The sequence below is a fragment of the Clarias gariepinus genome, chromosome 8 (genome assembly GCF_024256425.1).
Source record: "Clarias gariepinus isolate MV-2021 ecotype Netherlands chromosome 8, CGAR_prim_01v2, whole genome shotgun sequence".
Classification (NCBI taxonomy): domain Eukaryota; kingdom Metazoa; phylum Chordata; class Actinopteri; order Siluriformes; family Clariidae; genus Clarias; species Clarias gariepinus.
The window spans coordinates 19,527,851-19,550,239 of record NC_071107.1 but is presented as its reverse complement, the minus strand read 5'-3'; the positions used below and the strand labels follow the sequence as shown (position 1 = coordinate 19,550,239).

At 39.2% G+C, this 22,389-nt stretch overlaps 2 protein-coding genes across 2 annotated transcripts; one reads left to right on the top strand and one right to left on the bottom strand.

Moving 5' to 3' along the window:
* The first annotated feature begins 1,745 nt into the window (after nt 1-1,745).
* Nucleotides 1,746-7,132, top strand: galm (galactose mutarotase). The gene is made up of 7 exons (XM_053501608.1): nt 1,746-2,041; nt 3,028-3,182; nt 3,306-3,512; nt 5,497-5,578; nt 6,177-6,327; nt 6,440-6,614; nt 6,788-7,132. The coding sequence occupies exons 1-7, from the start codon at nt 1,855-1,857 to the stop codon at nt 6,863-6,865; spliced, it is 1,035 nt and encodes a 344-aa protein (XP_053357583.1). The 5' UTR covers nt 1,746-1,854; the 3' UTR covers nt 6,866-7,132.
* A 113-nt stretch (nt 7,133-7,245) lies between these two features.
* dhx57 (DEAH (Asp-Glu-Ala-Asp/His) box polypeptide 57) lies at nt 7,246-22,183 on the bottom strand. The gene is made up of 22 exons (XM_053501605.1): nt 21,751-22,183; nt 20,906-21,103; nt 19,653-20,548; nt 17,495-17,679; nt 17,274-17,395; nt 16,994-17,189; nt 15,500-15,624; nt 15,286-15,419; nt 15,130-15,184; nt 14,491-14,708; nt 13,528-13,644; nt 13,128-13,224; nt 12,875-13,048; nt 12,549-12,749; nt 9,550-9,826; nt 9,372-9,467; nt 9,189-9,272; nt 8,774-8,911; nt 8,525-8,599; nt 8,310-8,444; nt 8,020-8,220; nt 7,246-7,638 (listed from the first exon to the last, which is right to left on the bottom strand). The coding sequence occupies exons 1-22, from the start codon at nt 22,170-22,172 to the stop codon at nt 7,495-7,497; spliced, it is 4,290 nt and encodes a 1,429-aa protein (XP_053357580.1). The 5' UTR covers nt 22,173-22,183; the 3' UTR covers nt 7,246-7,494.
* Between the last annotated feature and the right edge of the window lie 206 nt (nt 22,184-22,389).

The following is a 22,389-nucleotide window of genomic DNA, read 5'->3' as shown; positions in this document are numbered from 1 at the left end:
CATTACACAGCTAAATAATGTATGTGGTGAAAGTGGTGGAAGTGTTTGTAAATTAGAAGCACTTCCTTTTGACTCTAATTAAATATCTACAGTTGTAAGTAATGTATTTGCAATTCACCATAAATTTAAAAAGTCTACTTTTACTGTTAAAAACATATTGCCAAGGCATTGCTTAGATTTACTTATATATCATTCTTTCCCCTCATGTCCTGGCACACATATTCTACAGTATATAATGAAACACAAGAATAAAAACAAAAGTACAGCAGCCCATGAAAGAGATCTCTGTACCACAGGGAAAACATTAGAACCATTTTAGTATCACTAAATTAATAAAAAAGGGGCGAGATTTCCCTGCCTACTGCAGTCTCAGTTTTCTGTCTATGGCTGGCAGAAATATATTCTGATGTGGTCTGCAGTTGTAGTCCATCTGTATTAAGATTTATTCTGACATATTCTGCATTCTTTAATGCTTTTCTGTTTACCACAGGTGTACAGAATGTTTATCTCAGTTACTGTAGCCTCTTTGTCAGCTCAAACATGTCTGGCCTTTTCTAAATTGACCCTTTTTTACTCTACATTTTTTAAACTCTGGAGATTGTTGTGTGTAAAAATCCCAGATCAGTATTTATACTGTAAAAATACCCAACCCAACCTTTCAGCCCTGAACAATCAAACCAGGGTCAAAATCACTTAGTTTTTCCCTATTCTGATGGTGAATGTGAGCATTAGCCAAAGCGGCTGCATGTATCTGTCATTTTATGCATCAATGCTGCCATGTGATTAGTTGATTAGATAATTGCATAAATTAGTAGACACACAAGTGTTAACAGAAATGCACTGCAAGAGCAATATCAAACAATCAACTTGTTAAAAAATGATTACTACTATGTGCGTGTGCAAGCCTTTAAATGAGACTAGTGATTCTTCCTTTATGCATCCTCAAATCGCAGGTTTGGAGCTAAACTACAATTAACTCAACATTTTTATTTAAAAAAGTTTTAAAATTTTACATTTATGTAAGTCATATGGGAGATTTTTTTCCCCTCAGTGTAATTTTTTTATTTTTGTTATGTAGGCTACTGGCTATGTTGCTTTGGATTGATTGTATGTTGTTTTGTGCAACAAAAAAAAAAGGAAGAATTTTCCACACAGTGAAGTGTCGCGGTATGGTGACGTCATTTTATCACATGTCCTGCCTTTTCCGCAAAAGGGTTTGTTCACTGGACTGGAAGAGTTGACTCTTTTGATTCCCAACCAGTTTATTGCAAATCACCCCAAACGGTTGGTCTTTACCGACTGATCGATTAACCTTTATGTGAAAATCTCAGTTATCATCGTCATACTTAGTATTGCATTTGCAATAAAATATATGCAAATCCATGCAAGATAACTTCACACGTTTTATATGTATGCAAATTGCTTTATGGCTGCAGAGATTGCTAGGACAGTGCATTATTTTTTTTTTAGGTATTTATTGGCATACGCTGCTTAAGTCACAGAGAATAGTCGCATATATTTTATGAACACAGCCTCATCGAAAGATTAGCTGGTCTTCTGGTGTTTTAGCTGGATGTGCAGTATGTGTGTGTCTCCTTAAAAAATAGATGGGAAATGCCAAACAACTATGTTAGGTTTTTAATCACATGGTTTCATGGAATCACGTGTTTGTGTCGTCTTCAGTGAGGAAAAAAATAATTCTTCAGAAATGCAACTCAGTTCCAAGTGTTCATGTAAAAGAGTCAGTTCAAAGAGTCGGCACATCTCTAGCAGGTTCCGATTTTGAGTTCCGTGGGTGAAGAGCTACAGCTGACTTTACAAACAGTTTGTTTGTGTTAGCAGACTTTTGATGAGATGTCTGAGGTAAAGAAAGAGGTGTTAAGTTTAGCATCCGGTCAGCGATCTGTTGAAAAATGGACACTGCGATCTAAGAGTGTGAGTGTAGAAATCATCTCTCTAGGCTGCGTTATAACTGCCATCAAAACACCTGACCGGAAGGGACAAAGTGCGGACATAGTGTTAGGATTTGATGATCTAGAAAGTAAGTTTATCGTAGTTCTCTCCTCATTAATCCGATTTGTCGGATCACTGGAAGAAGTCTTTGTATATTGTAAATCACAAGATTTTCCAAACCCTGAGTTTACCCTGATGACTTGCTTTTGAGTTTAACAGGATACACTGTTATATGCTGCCACCAAACGTTGGAGTTAATTTTTATTTAAAGTCTTTAATTAATTAGTTTATTTATTTATTTTGGCCTTTAGTTAACAATGTTACATGTACAATACTATTTACAGAGGGATAATTTACTGGATCATTAACATGAACATTAATGTACATTAAGTTAAATCATCGTCCATACTGCTGGGGCCTGGAGCCTGTCCCAGGAGACTTAGGGCACGAGGCGGGGTACACCCAGGATGAGTGGCAATCCGTCCCAAGGCACACGCACTCATTCACACACTACGGGCAATTTGGGATTACCAGTTACAGCCTGGTGGAGAACATGCAAACTCCATGCACACAGACCCGTGGCGGGAGTCGAACCCAGACACTAGAGGTGCAAGGCCATAGTGCTAACCGCACCAACGGGTTAGGGGTAGAATTATCGCTAATAATGTCAGTTTAAAAAAAAGAAAAATTATTAAAAGTATATATAAAAGTTTTGCATCTTGTACTGTTTGCCTAAATACAGTTTAAAATTAATGTAAACTTTCCAATAGTAATGTAGCTGACATGCTTTAACATTCAGAAATGATGTCAGGAGGAACCCCACCAAGCATAGAAAGAACATGCAAACTTAACGCACACAGACCCTGGAGGTACAAAATCACAGTGCTAACCATTGCTGCCCTGTAGAATTCAAATCCAATTGACTGTTCATGACCTAAAAAAAAGGTAGATTGGAAAGATAGAAGGATTTTACGCCAAGGACACAAATATACATTTTAAAATGTAAAAATTCGGGCAAAGTGTACAAATTTACAATTAGACTAAATTGTTATTTTGAATATTCTGTCTTTATAGGTTATTTCACTAATCCACGCTACTTTGGAGCTTTGGTAGGGCGAGTTGCCAACCGTATTGCTAAGGGTCAGTTTGTAATTGAGGGAAAAGTGTATAAGTTGGCCATCAATAATGGACCCAATTCACTGCATGGTGGCATCAGAGGCTTTGATAAGGTAAGGAAAATGACGATAAATAAACACATTCTTGTCTGACACTGTACTTATCTGATTTTGAAACAACGTCTTTATATGTTTAGTTTGTGTTACATTCTTTATCACCTGGACTGTAATATTTAGGCTGTGTGGAGCAGTGAGGCTGTGCCTAATGGAGTGAGACTAAGCCACATGAGCCCTGATGGTGATGAGGGATATCCCGGCAATCTAAAGGTTTCTGTAACCTACACACTGGAGGAAAACACACTAAGTATACAGTACTGTGCCCAAACTGACCAAACTACACCAATCAACTTGACCAATCACTCTTACTTCAACCTGGCTGGACAGGTAAGACAATATATTTGCTGTAGACAAATGTCCAGAATGCTAAAAGGCCAAATATGACAACAAAATTAACATGGCGCAATAGTTGACAGTAACCAAGATTTTTATCTTGTGTATAGATAAGATGTATCTTATTACATTGGAGGTGCGAGTACTGTGGCTTCGCACCTCCAAAAGTCCTGCCCTTGGGTGTGTGCTTGGAGTTTACAAGCTTGCCCCATACTTGGTGGGTTAACTTGGGGTAAACCCGTTTCCTCTTACCATCCAAAGACATGCAGATTAGGGTAATTGGTGTCTCCAAATTGGCTGTAGTGTGTGTGTGTGTATGTGTATGTGTGTGTGTGTATAAGATTGTGACCTGTGATGAACTGGAACCCAGGCCTCCCACGTGATATGTAGAATGAGGGAGGAAATACACTAGATCACTATAGACTACATTAGAGTCTAATAACCAAGCATTTTTTTCAACTATTATATAAGTATTTAAACATTTAATGCAGCACATTTTAATATTTTAATCAAAAATTTTTTATTTACTTACCTAAAACAGTAAAGTAGTAATCTTATTAATAAAATTATGTTTAAAAAAAAAAGTAATATTAGAAATACACTATTGTGGTTATTAAAAAATATATATATGGTGGGCAATGTAGTTTGCACAGGTAGTCACATGCGATTATGATCTTTCATGCCATGCTGTGGGCATGTCACAGGCAATTATCAGCCTTTATGTTATACTATGGGCGTGTCACCTCCCAACAGTAATGTTAGGCAGCATCAACTGCATCGAAAAACGAGTACGTCAGGGCGAGCCCTTAGCCACCGAAACCCTGGATCAGACTGCAGAGCGTCTACAGCGACAGGGATTATTACAGGCAGAATTAAGTGTGACCGAAACATTGGAATAGCGTGAGGAGTGGCAGCAATTTGACTGCACACTCCATTTGCAGGTTATGGTAGCACACAGACATTAGGATCTGCATGCGGGCGGAGCCGCAGGTAAACCTCAAATATGGCCACCAACAACTTGGCACAGGTTTTACGCCGTATGCTCTTCCTGATGCAACCCTCCCATTTTTTATCCGGGCTTGGGACTGGGACTGTATCCAATGGTTGGGGTTTGGGCATTGGCTGGGAATTGTGCTGGGGCAAGTAATGAAATAAAACTTACTTTGGATGTATTTCTCATGCACTGTCACACAATAGGTTACCTATTTTGTTGACAAAATTCCACTCTATGCTAGCTAACCTTTGAAATGTATGTGGGAGCCACTTTGTTTTTGCAAAATTTGCTAGATACGTATTTAATGTGCTTAAAATTTTACCAGAAATTACTCCAAGTGAATATAATGTAAGACAGATGGTGTTGACATGTTATGGTTATGACCAATGTCAAATCCTTAAAATATAAAAAAAAATGATCAAACTTACAAGAACCTGAGCTGCTAAACATGAAGGGATTCTTGGAGTTTAGTTTGACTACAAGATTGCTTGACTTTATTTAAAAAAAAAAAAAAAAATGTCTGACGGTGTTGATGGAAGCCCAGGATATTAAAAATTACAGATAAAAAGTATTTAATAAATAAACTCTAAACAGCCTTAGCACGCAGTAAGTGATTTTTTTTTTCATTTATTTTAATCAGTTTTTTAGCTACAGTATTTGAAAACATGAACCCTTGTTCTGGACAAGGACCTTTTCAGGTCTAGTGGAGATGCTTTATAAAATAAAATAAAAACAATTTTAAGATAAAAAAAAAAAAAACGATTTTGTTATGCTGAGTTGATTCAGCATATAAAATTTATCATAATGAAAATATTAATTATTTCTTAATTAAGATTTTATGTGCTACTATACATATACACGTGTGTGTGTGTGTGCGCGCGCGCTTCAGTCCCCCTTTTTTGTGCTGGCCTGCCAGGCTACTAGTGTATTTGCATCTATTTTGAATAACAAAACCAGCAATGTTGCCTCTCCTTTCCTTCTCAGGGTGCATCAGACATTTATGACCATGAAGTAAGTATCACAGCAGATTCATACCTGCCTGTAGATGACAACATGATCCCGACAGGTAGCTGATTATTCAGTGTTTTTCTTGAATTGAAATGATTTTTGTTTCTTTTACATTACACTGTAGATTTACATTTTTAAGCAATGCAAAAAGCCTAATATTTGCCTAAAGTAGGACGGAAACATTCACGAGAAATCTATTTATATATACAGTATATAGCGTAAGACATTCTTTAGAATCACGTTAAAGTTATAACTGTAATGTGGTCTCTTTAGACTGATTGATCCTCACAGATAAAACTTATTTTATACTTATAATTATAGATATGTTACCAGTTTACTTTTCAGAATTTGACCTTGACAATTTTTTTTTACAGCACATTTATTGAGCATAATTAATGGATTAATTATTTGCACACTTTTCTATTTCATTTTTGCTCATTGCACACTTAAGGACATTTTCTATATTCGTACAACTAAGTTATTTCTATATTTTGTTCTTATCTTCTATCGCTATATTTTCCATAGCAAAAGTTTTTCTATATTTTATTCCATATTTATTTCCTATTGATCGTGGTCATATAAGCATTTCGCTGCATATTGTACTGTGTGTGAGACAAGTAAAATTTTAATTTAAAAAAATGTATCTCTCTTCACAGGGGAAATTAGACCTGTAGAAAATTCACCTTTTGACCTCCGTAAACCTGTTCTTCTTGGGTCTCGCCTCAAGGAACTTCCTGGCCCTGGGTTTGACCACAATTTCTGCCTTTGGCTTCCAGGACAATCAAAACAAGAGATGAAGTGTGCAAGGTAAATTTGTTCTCATATGTACTTGTAAAATCTTTGGATCCTTGTTTAGTTTTACCACAACTGCAGTGACTGTATATAGTCTAACAAATCTCATCTATTACTCTTGATAAAGAGTGGTGCATCCTGGGACAGGGCGTGTTCTAGAGGTGAGCACCACCCAGCCTGGCGTTCAATTCTATACCTCCAATTTCCTGGATGGGACAGTTGGAGGGAAAGGAGGAACATCATACCCAAAACACAGCGCTTTTTGTCTGGAGACACAAAACTGGCCAGATGCTGTTAATCAGGTAATGAAATGCAAGATGGTGTTAAAAAGATCCACTGCTGCTACAAGATTGTCCAGATGTATAATCTGCTCTTCCACTTCTTTAAAAATCATGTTATGTGAGAGTCAGTGAGAAAAAAAACAAAAACAAAAAAACTCAGATTAATGTTGAGATTTTCACTCTGTTCCTTTTAGCAACAGTTTCCTGAAGCTCTGCTGAGACCCGGCGAAGAGTACACTCATACTACACGCTTTATTTTCTCAGTCGCCTGAGACATAAATACACCCAGAACAGTTTAAGTACAATGATTTTGCCAGCTGTGAAGCCACAGTTTTATCAAAGGTAAACATGTTTTATAAAATAAGTAAAACTGGATTATAAATTTCAAGCACTTTTGTGTATTCAGGTAAAATGAAAATAAGTTTAGATTCATTTTTTTTTTTATTATTGTGATTTGCTCAGTATTAACTTGTAGCTGATATATACAGTACTGTATTAATACAATCATCCAATGATCATAATAAATAACAGTCAATGCATTCTGTCGGTTGAGTTTTTCATTATTTATACCAAACTGATTGAAAAATGGCAGAGAATAGTAGAATATCTAAACAGCAACAGTAGCAAACCAGCTAATCAAACAATTTTTGAAATGTCTATACCTTTTAAGTCCCTTTTTTAATGCACATGCTTTTTGTTTTTATTTGTAACAAACATCCAGTATGAACTATACAGTAATAGCCAAATTACAGTACATGTGTAAATTACATAAGGGATGCATCTATATTTCCAATTTAAATATAAAAATAATTCTGCTTTGTACAAAATACATACTTGGTAGATATGATGCATGCTTAATTACTTTGCATGCAATGCCTATGGATGGGTATGTTCACGCATGTTACTGGGTTGAGATAAGTGATACGATGGTGTGTATGATGCGGGAGCCACGTGGGCAGGTGATCAAGTCCATGCTGGGGTTTTTGATTTTCTCTTCCAGGAGCTGGTCAAGTTCCCAACGCAGCTCCTTCACCAACTCAGCAACCTACATGCAGGAAAGAAAACAAAAAACAAATAAGAGAGACACCTTTCATATTAAACAAAACATGTCAATGCAATGAACAATTAATCGTGATCAATATAATTTTTATACTGTCTACAGCTGTATAGAATGAAATGTATAAAGAGGGGCTCAAAAAATGTATACACAGTACTACATGGAAAATACAGTATATGCAAAAAAAATAAAAAAATCATGGTCACATGTTAGAATCAACGATAATGGAACTACTGCTCTCATTAGAGGAAACAATACAAGACATTGCTGCCATAATTCAATTTATATTTCAACAATGGATACCTGTTGAAGTGTGTATAAATGATTTAATGCAATGCAAAGCCATATTCCTACAACACGCCCGCTTACTTCATGTGAGGCTGCAGTGAATCGAATCCAGCCGTCGTCCAGAGAGATGATGAACTCTCCACGCTGTAGCTCCACGTTGACCTGTCCCCCACCGAACAGCACCATGGGATACACACATACCATACTGCAATCTCGGATAAAAACGCGACTGGTCTTCACTTTCTCATGGTAGACTAGGTATGGACTGTCATAATGACGCACCTGTTTGTAAGAAAGACCAAGTAAAATGAGTTTACAAAACTTAATATAAATGCAATTGCGTGAAAAAAGAAGCACGTGTGGCACGTTACCATAAAGTTGACGGATGAAGGATGGATGTGAACTGCTCCGTCGTTTTTTGTAAGGAAACGAAGTTCCTCGGCTTTAGGCTGCATCTTCATGGCGCCTTTACTCGTCAGCCTAAACTTCTCCTGTGGAGATCGCACCTACCAAACACACATGCACATTTCACAATATGCACAAAGCATAATCCTGATCAGTTGAAGAAAGTGTTATGTGTACTAACCTGGACGACATTGGGGTAGAGGGCAGCACACAACATTGCTGACATCAGCTTTGTGTTATCAGAGTTTAAGTTTGCCTTTTAGAGAGACAGATACACAGCAAAAGTATGTTTATAAGCTTGGATTTGTCTGATCAGAGTCAGCCTTATTCTAACAAATACAGTGCGGTATATCCCAGACATCACCTTCCCTTTTATCCTTTCAAGAGATACACAAATCTTAATAAGCATGCACAAGGGGTACTGTATTACCTCATAGCCCGTAGCCTCCAGCACACCATCTGTTCCTTTACAGCTCATCCTCTCTATGTCTCTGACCTTCAGTCCATCTTTTACAAAGCCAATATCAGAAAGGAGCTCTGCAAACTGCCTTTTAAGACATGCTATTTCCTATAAGACAATTATATATGCAAATATATCCTTAAATCAGAGTGCAATTCTAGGAACTACATTAAAAAATCACTTAACCCTCCTATTATCTTTGGGCCATTTAATGTTTAAAGTCTATTAAAATAATTTATTTTTGCTTCATATTCAGGAACTTTTATACATAAACTTGGGTAGCAAATTAATTATGATTATTCTCTGGAGGTTGAACCCTAAGGATAAAAGATCTTAGTAAATTTGAAGGTAACAGGAGGGTTAACCACTGGGAAGCCAGACTCACCTGTAGTCCCCGGATAGACAGGAAGTTCTCTCTGCAGTACCAATAGCCAGCCTGTGAACCGTTTTGGGCTGCAGTACACCAACCCTATCTCACATACACAGACCCAATAATTCCATTATCACTGTTGTATTTAAAATTTTTATGTATTATATAATACAAATTTTTCACAGAAATCACAACCACCTTATACGCCTGTAGCAGGGCAAGATGATCACTGTTGGCGAGAGAAAAACTGAGTTTCCTCTCATTAGCCTCCTGTCTTTTATCCCATGGAGAGACCTGAGAAGGAGATACAGTAGAAAAGTTATGAACGATAAGGACTGCAGAAGTTAACTCGCAGCATAAGATGATCCTCCCTTACAAATGGGCTCTTGAACGCCAGGCTAGCAGCGATGGTGAGGGCCGGGTCCAGGCAACGGAATATAGCACCAAGCAGCATCAGTTTTCCAATGCGCACGTCCACAGGAAGACAGGCGAGATGCCAACCAAGAGGAGTGAGACATTCCGCTTCAGTAAGCGCACCGAGAGCACAGAGTCTCTGCTTAGCTGCTTCCAGACTGCCTTGTGCTGGAGGTTCTATGAGCCGAGAAAACACGGAATGCAGGAGAGACTTGGAGAACACCTCCAACACTTTAATCCTGAAAAAGAAGAAAACAGGGAGTGAGGTATGTAATAAATATATACAGTATATTCTGTCCATTCATATATGCATGTATAGTAACTGCTATATATATTAGTCAGGAATGCAATGGATCTGGAGCCCATTCAGAGAACATCATGCATGAGGCAGGAATACTGGAGGGGATATCAGTACATGACAGGGCACTATGCACTCATGCTTTAACAAAATTACTCACTTAACATATCCTGTCCACCTACTGGCATGTTTTTGGTAAGGGGCAGAAAACAGGAAAACCTGGAGGAAACCCATCCACCCTGATGTCACTCTCATTCATTCTCTATACCGCTCATTCTTTACAGGGTAACGGGAAGCCTAGAGCCGATCCCAGGGGATTCGTGCATAAGGCAGTGTACACTCTGGACGGGGTGTCATTCCATCTCAGGCCACACAAGCACACACTTGTACACAATAGGGAATTTGGGAATGCCAGTTAACCTAACATGCAAGGATGCAAACTACATGCACAAAAACGCGGGATGGTAATAGAACCCATGACACTGGAGGTGCAAGGCCACAGTGCCAACCTCTCTCTTGATATATAAATATATATACTGTATATACACACACACACACACACACACACACACACACACACACACACACGCGCGCACGCACGCACGCAAAAAAGGGGCAAAAAAGTATCTAGTCAGCCACCCATTGTGCAAGTTCTCCCATCTAAAAAGATGAGAGAGGCCTGTAATTTTCATCATAGGTATACCTCAACTATGAGGGACAATCACATTATAGGATTTTCTTATAAATTAATTGGTAAATTCCTCAGTAAAATACGTATTTGGTCAAAGGACACCAGAAACAAAATTGTAGACCTGCACCAGGCTGGGAAGACTGGATCTGCAATAGGTAAGCAGCTTGGAGTGAAGAAACCAACTGTGGGAGCAATTATTAGAAAATGGAAGACATACAAGACCACTGATAATCTCCCTCGATCTGGGGCTTCATTTAAGATCTCCCCCCTTGGGGTCAAAATTATCACAAGAACTGTGAGCAAAAATCCCAGAACCACACGGGGGACCTAGTGAATGACCTGCAGAGAGCTGGGACCAAAGTAACAAAGGCTACCATCAGTAACACACTGCGCGGCCAGGGACTCAAATCCTGCAGTGCCAGACGTGTCCCCCTGCATAAGCCAGTACATTCACATTCAGAGGATGACCTATTAAGGAACAGATAGTGTGCTGGAGGCTACAGGCTATGAGGTAATACAGATGGTGTGCTGGAGGCTACAGGTTATGAGGTAATACAGTACCCCTTGTCCAGGCCCGTCTAAAGTTTGCTAGAGAGCATTTAGATGATCCAGAAGAGGACTGGAAGAATGTGATATGGTCAGATGAAACCAAAATAGAACTTTGTGTTTGGAGGACAAAGGATGCCGAGTTGCACCCAAAGAACACCATACCTACTGTGAAGCATGGGGGTGGAAACATCATGCTTTGGGGCTGTTTTTCTGCAACGGGACCAGGATGACTGATCCGTGTAAAGGAAAGAATGAATGGGGCCATGTATCATGAGATTTTGGGTGAAAACCTCCTTCCATCAGCAAGGGCATTGATGAAATGTTTCTGGGTCTTTCAACATGACAATGATCCCAAACACACTGCCCGGGCAATGAAGGAGTGGCTTCGTAAGAAGCATTTCAAGGTCCTGGAGTGGCCTAGCCTCCAGATCTCAACCCCATAAAAAATCTTTGGAGACAGTTGAAAGTCCGTGTTGCCCAGCGACAGCCCCAAAACATCACTGCTCTAGAGGAGATCTGCATGGAGCAATAGATCAAAATACCAGCAACAGTGTGTGAAAACCTTGTGAAGACTTACAACAAATGTTTGACCTCTGTCCTTGCCAACTAAGGGTATATAACAGTATTGAGATGAAGTATAAAGTATTGAGATTAAATGTTATTGTCCAATTACTTATTTTCCACCATAATTTGCAAATAAATTCTTTAAAAATCCTACAATGTGATTTTCTGGATTTTTTTGTCTCTCATAGTTAAGGTATACCTATTATCTATACCTCTTATCTTTTTAAGTGGGAGAACCTCTCTATATATCTCAAGATATATTTTTTAGATTATTTACTTAAAATCCATTGAACGACTGCTATGGATGTAAGGGATAACAGGAACTCCGTTATCGTCTATACCATTTTATCCTGCATACAGGGTCGTGTGGTATCTGGAGCCTATTCTTGGAGAATCAGGGTACAAGGCTGGGTTGCCCCTGGACAGGGTGCACAAAAACATACATACATGGATAGAGGGAGTAAACCGGAGCACCTGGGAGAAAGCCATCATGCAAAATCCATGCACACAGACCCGAGGAGGGATTAAAACCCAGGCCTTGGAGGTGCAAGACAACAGTGCTAATCACTAAGTCACCGCGCCATTGATAACAGGAACTTACTTGTTTTTTAGACTGTAACTATGAATAGATAAAAAGCATGACCAGTTGTAACCAAACACTCAACTTGTGTACTGTTATTGGAAAACAATTTGGCATGTTAAACTCCTGTATCCAAATCAATCATTATTTCCTATAACAGCAGATGCCTTTTGTTTTATTACCTTTGCATCTATTCATTGCGTGTATTGTGTCTGTTGTATACTCGTGTCTGGGTAATACACTGCAAGTCACCATTTTAAACCTAAACAGACTACATACCTGAGGCAGAGCTGCTCCAATGGCACTCTCTGGATCTCAGGCAGCTGCTGTTGGCTCAGATGGTGAGTGAAGCGATGGCTGGTGAACAAATGGAAGCAAACTCCAGAGGCCACACGGCCGGCTCGGCCTCTCCTCTGCAAAGCGTTAGCACGAGACACCCACACATCCTCAAGGCTCTCCATACTGCGACTGGCATCGTACCTGTACATAAACAGACCACTTGAATGACATTATATGCCTAAAGTACAATACAAGTCATGAACTGTCTTGCACAAGGTACTCCAGTCCTGAAGCAGCAGAGTCATGCAGCATCTCCGAACTCTTACCTTTTCTCTTTCATTCTGCCGGAGTCAATGACGTACACCACATCATCGATGGTTACTGATGTCTCTGCAATGTTTGTAGAGATAATGATTTTCGTCACACCCTCTGGTGGCCGTGTAAACACTGCCTGCTGCTCCTCATTGGACAGAGAGGAGTGAAGTGGATACACCACACACCTATAAACATTATACAGTGTTTTACACATCAAATTACAAAGTGCACATTTGATCAAATTAAGTCTGTATGTATACATACTTTTTATCTCTTCTGTTGTTAAACATCCTATTGGCTTGCAGCTGCTCATATAACTGCTTTATTTCAGCTAACCCTGGCAGGAAGACCAGAACAGCACCTACACGTATACACAATTCAATCAAATTTTATTTGTATAAAGCTTTTAACAATTGTCATTGTCGTAAAGCAGCTTTATACAATCAAAAGAATTTTTTAAGTTTGTATGGAATGTGAATGTGTATGAATCAAGATATACACAGAATAACAAAGCTGAAGAACTGAAACAGTTCATGCAATCTGTCTCCATTTCTTTTTTTGCATCAGTGCATCACATACTGCCATTTCACACAGACATACAGTACACACACAGACAGACAGATAGACAGACATACAGACAGACACCAATAGATAAAATGATTACCTGGAGGGTAACTGTGATCTCTATTTACAATCCATTCCAGCAGACTCTCCACAAGATCCATATTGATTTTATCCAGGTCCATTGCGGCCAGAGTTTTCACCACAGCTTTCGAGCAAGCTTATATATCAAGACATATACAGTACAAACCATAAGTTAACCAAAAAATAAAGAATTTGGTTTTAGATAGGTACAGAAATGCAGTACTATGCAAAATTCTTGATCCACCTCTCATTTCCGTATAATGAATTAAATTAAATGATGTAGAGTAAATTTAAGTGCCTAAAGATAGAATTAAAAATGGGTTGTTTATGTAACAACCTCAGCATTAACCTCATTTCCCCTCTCGTCTGTTCAAACCATTCCGCATTCAGCATCACTAGTGCACTAATAACTGGCCTGATCATCAGTCATCATCTGCACAGATTTTTCACTGCTTCATACCCTTTCATACTGCTTCAAGTTTTTTTGATAATGATTTTGGTCACACTTTCCGGTGGCCATGTAAACACTGCCTGCTGCTCCTCATTGGACAGAGAGAAGTGAAGTGGGTACACCACACACCTATAAACATTATACCATGTTTATAAGTGTTAGTTTTTTTTTTTTTTAATGATTTATAAATCACTATGGGGCTTAAACAAAAAACATTTCTCTGAAACGGGTCAGGTACAGAAAGTGAACTGAAAAATCAAAGCCAATAGTTGGCAAAGATGAGATCCGAAAAGGTCCTTCAGCAAGCCTGAAAGACTATTTCTCAAAACTACATAAAAAATAAAAGAAAGTCTGGTGCTTTGGAAGCAGAATAGAAAGAAATGAGGGGTGGCTCAAGACCTTTGCACATTATTATAAGTGTTCAAATGTCTAGCTTAATGACAGTTACCACTGCACAACTGAAGTAATCAGCCACTATTACAAAAATGCACAAGTGAAGAATTTAACAGGTGTAGTTATACATCTCCTTACTCGGATATCGAAGCGTGAGCTCCTTCACACCGAGTTGCTGATCAGGGATGGAGTCTTTGACTGTATCTTTCTTGGCAAAGGAATTAAACGACCAGCCATCCTCCTCATCATCATCATCCATGTTCATCATAGCAGGCTGTGCTTTCCCAGCCCTTTGACTGGAAGGGCCGTTCTGCTTTGCTGAGCGCCGGTATGGGCTGCGGTCTTCTATTACATACCTGACACACACACATTCATGTAACAATACTCATATCAGGGTTGTATGTTAATTGCTTGAAAACCCAGTACATCTTTTTCCTGGTTGTTGGCTATCAGTTGATTTTAGGAATTTAGGACAATTGACCTAACATCTAATTATGTTATTATACACAAGCATGCAAATGTATTAATAATTCATTTTTAGATTTATCATGCAAAATATAATACCAGTACTTAAAATATTTTTTTTTTATAGTTTTACCTTTCTGCCCTTATTATTCATAGCCTCTAATTTGATTTGTTTGACATTGGGCAACCTTTGAGATAAAAATTGCGTCTCATTTAACCGGGTTGTTCGTCTTCATCCTTTTCTTATTTATGAAGTTGAATTCATTAATAAGAGATAAAAATGTATTTGCATTTGTATTTAATTTTTTTTACCTGGTCATCGCAATAGCGTCTTCAAGAAAAAATGGTTCTACTGGGAATGTATGTCCTGAAGCAGAATAGTGATGTTATAAGTACAAATTAAATTATTTTCTGAACTGTGCAATAAAAGCAATATATGTATAAAATTATATTTTTAGGTATCCTTGCCTGGTATGTGGATGGTAGGGCACTTGTGGAAATATTGAGAAAAGAGATCAGCGTTGAGGGTAGCACTCATTAGGATGATCTTCAGGTCAGACCTTTGTAACATCAGATCCTTCAGAACCAGCATCAGGAAGTCACTGGGAGGCAGGAAGTGATGCAGATGTCACAATGTGCTCATAATGTGGGGGTGTTAATTTGTAATCACAGATTCCCTCACCTCTCCTCTGTCCGTTCGTGAACCTCGTCTACTATGACGTGAGTTATTCCGCTGAGCTGAGCGTCTCCCTCCAGCCTGCGCAACAAGACACCAGTTGTGCAGAACAGGAGTCTAGTGCAGGAGGACTGGAGACACATGCATATACAGTTTCAATATACGTAATTTTATGCACTGAAAGTTTATAAAACTACCTAACACTAGCCTAAAACACTGCACAATGGGTGTTGGGGAAAATTATTGGGGATTCGTTTTTGTTCTTATTTTCATCAGTTTTCATCATTAGATATATCCTTACATTGGTTCACTATGAAGTACCATGAGTCAAATAATGTTGGAAAGAATTTAGGTGGGGGGCTTATTGGGTCTAATAGGTCTAAGAGAGACATTGATCGCTGTTTAAAGGTTGCCAGTGACTAATCTATACGGTTCATTGCACTACCAGAACACAATCGATCCCTGAGAGATGGTGGGTCCAGTTAAGCAGTGCTGAAGGATCCGAGGGAACGTGCTGTAGTGTAGGGTGTGATAAGTGTTTTAAGGTAAGCGGGCGCTGGACCATTTTTAGCTTTATAAGCAAGCATCAGTGTTCTAAATTTTACGTAGGCAGCTACAGAAAGCCAGTGGAAGGAGCAGAGATGTGGGTCGGTGTGGGAGAACTTAGTCATGCAGGGGCATTCTGGATCAGCTGCAGAGGATGAATGGTGCACAGAGGCATACCTGCCATAATAACCCAGTCTTAAAATAACAAGGACCTGGACAAGCACCTGAGAGGCCTGTGTGGAGAGAAATTCTTCGGCTTTTATAAAGAGGAAATTGACAAGAGCGAGAAAGGTAAGCAATGTGAGAGAAAAAGATCACTCTAAGGGTGTGAGCGGGGACTTAAATAGTGATCTTAAAGAGTAAAGTGTTGTTCTGTGATCTGAGATCATCAGCTCGGTTTTATTAAGTTTTTACACAGTTTTAGTTAATGAGCTGATGTTGAAGATGACATGTCTGCCAGACATGCTGAGATCTGGGTGGACACATGAACATCTGAGGGAGTAACCCATGCCTTCTTAAATGCAGCAGGAACATGATAAGGAAAGGTTGATGATAGTTGTGATGAAGGGGAGAAGGTACTGTAAATGGCCTGGAGCATTGTGGAAGGGATTGTGTGTAATGGACAGATGGTGGAAGATTGGAGCATGACATGATCAGTGTAGAAGGTAGTTATAGCTAAAATCACTTTACATGAGAATTTAGACCAGAGAGCACGGTAAGAGACAAGATCTGCCTCAAGCTGCGATTTCTTCCACCTTCTCTCTGCAGTTGTTAATTGTCTTCGATTGCTGCACAGTACATCAAATAGCCAAAAAAGAACCAAAAGAGAAATCTTTCTTGGATGAAAAGTTGAGATGAGACTGTATAAATCTGATACTTTAAATGCATGCCAGAGCTATGGTTATGTACTTGTGTGTGTGTGTGGGTGTGTAAGAAAAAGACAGAGATAGTTACTCTGACAGTCTCCAAACGGATCTGATATCCAGTGGAGTGGCCCAAAGCCTCGGCCCGTTCCTGAGCAACCCTTGTTGCCACAGCAATGGCAGAGATACGACGAGGCTGAGTGCATATGATATTTGCCACACTCTCCCCTCGTCCACTCAGAGAGTCATCCAGGATAAACTGAGGGATCTGAGTTGTCTTACCACACCTGAAATTAAACATGTACGTCACTGGAAAGGGCCTTAAACTCTAACACAACCAACAGCACAACATGTGATATTTTCCAACTTACCCAGTCATGCCACTGATCACCAGAACCTGATTCTTCTCCAAAGCATCTAGGATGTTCCGTCTCTTCTCCCACACCGGCAGCTTGACTCTCTGTTCCTGCATTGACGCATAGCGCCTGGAAGACTGGTAAAGAAATAAAACTTAATATACAGTTTGTATATTCCTGGGTCCGGAGTCAGTGAGGTGAGTAAAAAGTGACCCATCACAAGTAAAAGCTGTTACCGGTTTTCTCTTGAACTCTCTACAAAGATTCTTGTTCTCCTGCAGCACCTCTTCAGCTCTTTTCTCAGTTCTTTTCTCCATCCTCTTTCTAAAGTTCACATAGCTCTCATTCTCTATGGGAACGCTTTCTTCAGCATCTTCATCACATTGCTCATCTTCTGTATCTTCTGACGTCTGTTTGTCTCCTGTAGTAATACAAGCATTGCAGAACTGTAGATACATTTACAAAACTTTTACTTTTCAGCATTTAATACCGGTACTGAAAATAAAACTGAACATTGATGTGCCTGAAGCAGAAGACAGTATATTATTACAAGGCAACACTTTAAAATCTATGTAAATGTATAGAGATATACATGTAAATGTATAGAGATGCTTTAGTGATGCATCCTGTTGCTAGGATACAAACACACAAGACGCAAAAGCCTGACAGAATAAAATATTTTTGGTAACCAACCTTACTGTGTAATCGCACCAACAACCTACAAGGGTGAGTTAAAAATTATCGACACACCATTTATATTAAAGCATCTATTGTTCGCACTGTCTTATTAGCTCTTACCGTTCATGACTACTGTCTCCCAGTCACTGCTGTGTAGGTGTGAACATGCTACATCAGATCATTTGTCATTGTGGTGCGGGGAAAAAAATGGATGCCCCACTTGTAATTTACACAAAAAAAGAGCTTTGTGCTGTAATTTTTTTTTTTTGCTCTGAGGGTGTACCTAGTGCTGTTGTTTATCTACTTATAAGACTTTGTGAACAGTATGGAGAAAGTGTTTGGATATCTGCAAACTAAATTTAGGCCGATGCTCAGAGGAAGTTGAAAGTTTCTTAAAAAGACTGAAAAGACTTTAAGCCTAAAAGTAAATGGCGTAGTAGGTATAGAATGGAAGCTGCTTCAATTTCCAACCAAGAAAAACTTCAAAAATCAACCATCAGCTGGATCATTGATGCATACAGTTTTCTGGGATTCTCATTGCCAAGTATTGGAACATTATCAGGAAAAAGGTTTAACAGAGAGATTCTTATTAAGAAGCCTAAACTTTAGATTAAGCGCAGAGGACTGCTATTTAATTGCGTTGTGATCTTGCACGACAATGCACATTGGCACACTTCTGCCCATACACACTGCAAAAACTTCATTTTGAGGTGTTAAAGCATCGTCGATATAGTACTGATCGACTACAAGGGCCAGGATTCGCTTCTAATGAAGAAGTGAAGAAAGCAAAACCTTTATGGGTTGCTGCTCAACTCAGCCTAAGACATTTTTAATGAGGGGATACGAAAGTTTGTTGATTGAAAGTGTATGCATTGTATAATTGTATTTGTCTTTTCTAAAAGTTAGTTAATTTAAATGCATTCTACAATGTGTGTGGATAATTTTTGACTCACCCTCACATAAAAAAACACTTAAAAAACAACAACACAGTGATTATGGTCATTGTATGGCCATAAATATGTGGTCGCCTGAGCATTACATCCATATGTAGGCCTTCTCCAGGTGGATGTAAAAATGTTCAAAGCTGGAAGCACACAATAGTCTAGAATGTTGTTATATGCTGTAGCATTAAGATGCATCATTAAATCTGCATGACCATACACCTGTGGAACTTCTTCTGTGTCCTGCATGGAGCCCTGAACTATACAGCAAGTACCATGGAGAATAAATGTATGCGACTTTCAAAATACAACCAGATGTAGGTATCGGAGGATTCTATACAAACACCTGTTTTGCATACGACTGAATAAATTTGTGTGTATAATCATGAAAGTTAGGCTTGTCATTAGTAATACAGACTTATGTAAAGGTTATTAATTAAGTGATTATGATCATGTTAAGTGTTTGCAGTGAAGGGTCATTTCCACATTCATAGTATCATTTATTTTCAAGTACTTTCTTAATATAATCACATTTGTGGAAAAATTTTTCATTCTTATTTTTAATGGGTTTAATCTAGTCATGGAACATAGTAATATTTACACCTTATATATTTACCTTCACACATGCTTTAGATAACAAGATTTAGGACATTCGTATAGGTAAGTATATAATTTATTCATCGTTTTACGACTCAAGTGTCCTCAGGTAATAATTCATAATTCATTTTCATTTAGAGACTCTGAATACGATGAGTTTAAACAGAAGTTATCTTACCTTCTGCATGCCTGACTGTGAGGTTGGTATTCTGTGCTGCATTAGTGAATCGTGAAGAAACTGCTGTACTGCTCGGTGTACTGTTGGCTGAGTTGCACTTTGCGCTACGAGTTCTTGTTGCAGTAACGGTGGGTGGGGCCAAGACAGGGGGTGGAGCACTATACTTGTGATGTGGAACCCGAAGGAGCTCTCTGACTGGCCCATCTTCCTCAAGACAGGAGATGAGAGTGTAGACCACAGGCTCACCATCTTGTGCAGCTGAAAGTGACTGGCCAAAAAGATATTCAGTCACGCTAAGGCGTCCTGCTCCAGAGATTGCCTCATCTGTGGTACTGAAGGCAGCTAACGGTGGCTGAAAGGGGTAGCGGTTTCCCAGAGGAAAGCGGACCTCCAGCTGATAAACAGGGCTATCAGTGCTACTGAAACCAGGCTGGCTCGGCCCATGCGGGTCTCTGTGATGGCTAGACTCCGTTGGTCTTTGATGTTTGAAACGGCATTGCTTCCCAAATTTACATCCTGATCCTTTTAAGTAGAATTTACACACCTGAGTGGATGACGCCCCTTTCACCTGTCCTTTCCTAATTGAATCCGAGTTGCTTCTACGGCTTTCGGTCACCCAAAGCAGATCCAGGTGGATGATCCAGACGCGGCCACTAATTCTCTCGCAGAAGCGTTCTCCATAAATGGCGGTTAATGCAACTGCCTCCTCCTGGTGCAGGGTCATGCATTCCTCATGTGATGGAGGGTCTGGAACCTGAAGGTCAAGAGAGGCCGAGCCAAATGCTTCAGTGAACATCTGAGAGAGAAGGAGCTCCAGCGTTGCTCCGACTTCTCCATGCCCACTGCGCTCTGCTGCTTCCAGAGCTTGTCTACTACGCTCTCGGTTAAAGCCATACCTAACACAAGCAAACGTAAAAACATTGTTAAAAATCTAGAAATTAACCGGGCAAAGTTAAACAGTTACATTGTACAAGATTCTGTTTTCATTGCTTGTACATAACACATATTAACTGAATAATATTAACATGGGAAAAAAATGTAAAAATGTTAAATCGTGATTTATTTTGACACATCAGAGCAGTGAAATTATTTCAATTCTAACATATTAAATTCAGGTCTCATTAAATTACAAATCTTAAACAGTGAGGTTGTTATTCTAAACAATTTTATAACAGTATTTCACACTGCTTAGGGCTAAAGCATGACTTAAAATGTTAAAATATGCTGAGACACAAAGATAGTGAGTACAGTACCTGCAGAGGGTGCCTAGGGCAAACAGGGAAACAACAGGTTCTGGTTTCACAGACGTTTCCTCCTCACTGTCTTCTCCACAGACACCTTCTTCTGCACACGCAACACCATTGTCCTGAGTGATCCAGAACTGACCGTCTTCACGGTGGTCCAGCTCATCATACTCTTCCTCCTCTTCTTCATCCTCACAGTCTGAGCCACTGAGTAAAAACATAAATGAGCCAACGTGAACTTAAAAAAGCTCAAAACTTTTGCCTAGATTTAGGTTTGATTTTCTAGTCATGTGGTTTTTAGTTATAATAATTAATTTAGCGATTGACCATTGCACAAAGACACTTTAATAACCTTTGCACAAAGTCACTTTTTCTATGCATATTTGCGCTCCATTATATTTCTATTTGTACAGTATATTTCTATTTTCAGTTTCTATTTTTAGTTCTATTTTTCCTAGTTAAATTTTATTTTATTTTTTTATTTAAATTTTCTATCAGATTTCTTTTATATATATTTATTACTAATTATAAGCTTTAAATTCTCTTTTTAAGGTCACTGGCGGTCGTGTAAGCATTACACTATATTTCGTACTGTGTATGACTGTGTATGTGACAAATAAAATTTGAATTTGATTTGAATTTGATTATAATGAAAGCATTTGGCAGATGCACTTATCCAGAGAGACTTACATTTGTTTTATTATACATCTGAGATGTTGAGGGTTAAGGGCCTTACTCAAGGGCCCAACTGTAGAAACCTGGTAGTGCTGGGGTTTAAACCCAGGACCTTCCACTTTTAATGTTCTAACCATTAACAGTTGATAGACACATGTCCATATACTGAAGTCACTAACCTGTTTGGAGTATTATATTCCTGACTCTGAAGTTCCTTCAGTAATTCCTTTACTTGTAGCCGATTTTCTGATGTCATATGTATCTTCTGTAGTGGCAGCTTGAATCGGTCAGATTTAACTTGATCTCGCTCTTCCTTGCCATGCCTGGAGTCATCTCTGAAAAAACCTTGAGAGCCTCGTCCCCTTCCTCTACTTCCCCCATGGCCTCTGCTTGTAAAAGCTCCACGTCCTCTTCCTTTAGAGGGAGGTTTGGTCGACCGACTTGGTCCAAGATCTAGGCTAAAATCATCTTCCAAGTCACCAAATGCTTTTCCTCCTCCTCCTCCTCCTCCTCCCCCTTTTCCTCCACCACCACCGCCACCACCACCCTTATTAAAGCGTCCTCCACCCCGGTTGGGTTTTGCTTTTCTTCTCCCACTCATTTCCTTTCAGCCTGTAAAAGAGAATGAAACATGTACTTCTTACTAGTGAAGTCAGCTTGTACATACAAGTTCGTCTCAAAGTTACTCGATGGGGTTGAGGTCAGGCCACTGTATGGGTCCGTCAAGCTCGTCCACACCGAACATGTCAAACCATGTCTTTATAGTCCTTGCTTTGTGTACTGGGATAAAGTCATGTTGGAAGGATATCATCTCTTGG

What these genes read in the sequence shown, in the direction of transcription:
- galm (XM_053501608.1), top strand. Translation starts at nt 1,855, where the DNA reads ATGTCTGAGGTAAAGAAAGAGGTGTTAAGTTTAGCATCCGGTCAGCGA. An exon ending in ACTTCAACCTGGCTGGACAG is followed by an intron (nt 3,513 to 5,496) that starts GTAAGACAATAT and finishes TTTCCTTCTCAG; the next exon opens with GGTGCATCAGACATTTATGA. An exon ending in CAAGAGATGAAGTGTGCAAG is followed by an intron (nt 6,328 to 6,439) that starts GTAAATTTGTTC and finishes CTCTTGATAAAG; the next exon opens with AGTGGTGCATCCTGGGACAG.
- dhx57 (XM_053501605.1), bottom strand. Translation starts at nt 22,172, where the DNA reads ATGAGTGGGAGAAGAAAAGCAAAACCCAACCGGGGTGGAGGACGCTTT. An exon ending in GAATATAATACTCCAAACAG is followed by an intron (nt 21,104 to 21,750) that starts GTTAGTGACTTC and finishes GTTTTTACTCAG; the next exon opens with TGGCTCAGACTGTGAGGATG. An exon ending in GGCAGAATGAAAGAGAAAAG is followed by an intron (nt 12,750 to 12,874) that starts GTAAGAGTTCGG and finishes GTTTATGTACAG; the next exon opens with GTACGATGCCAGTCGCAGTA.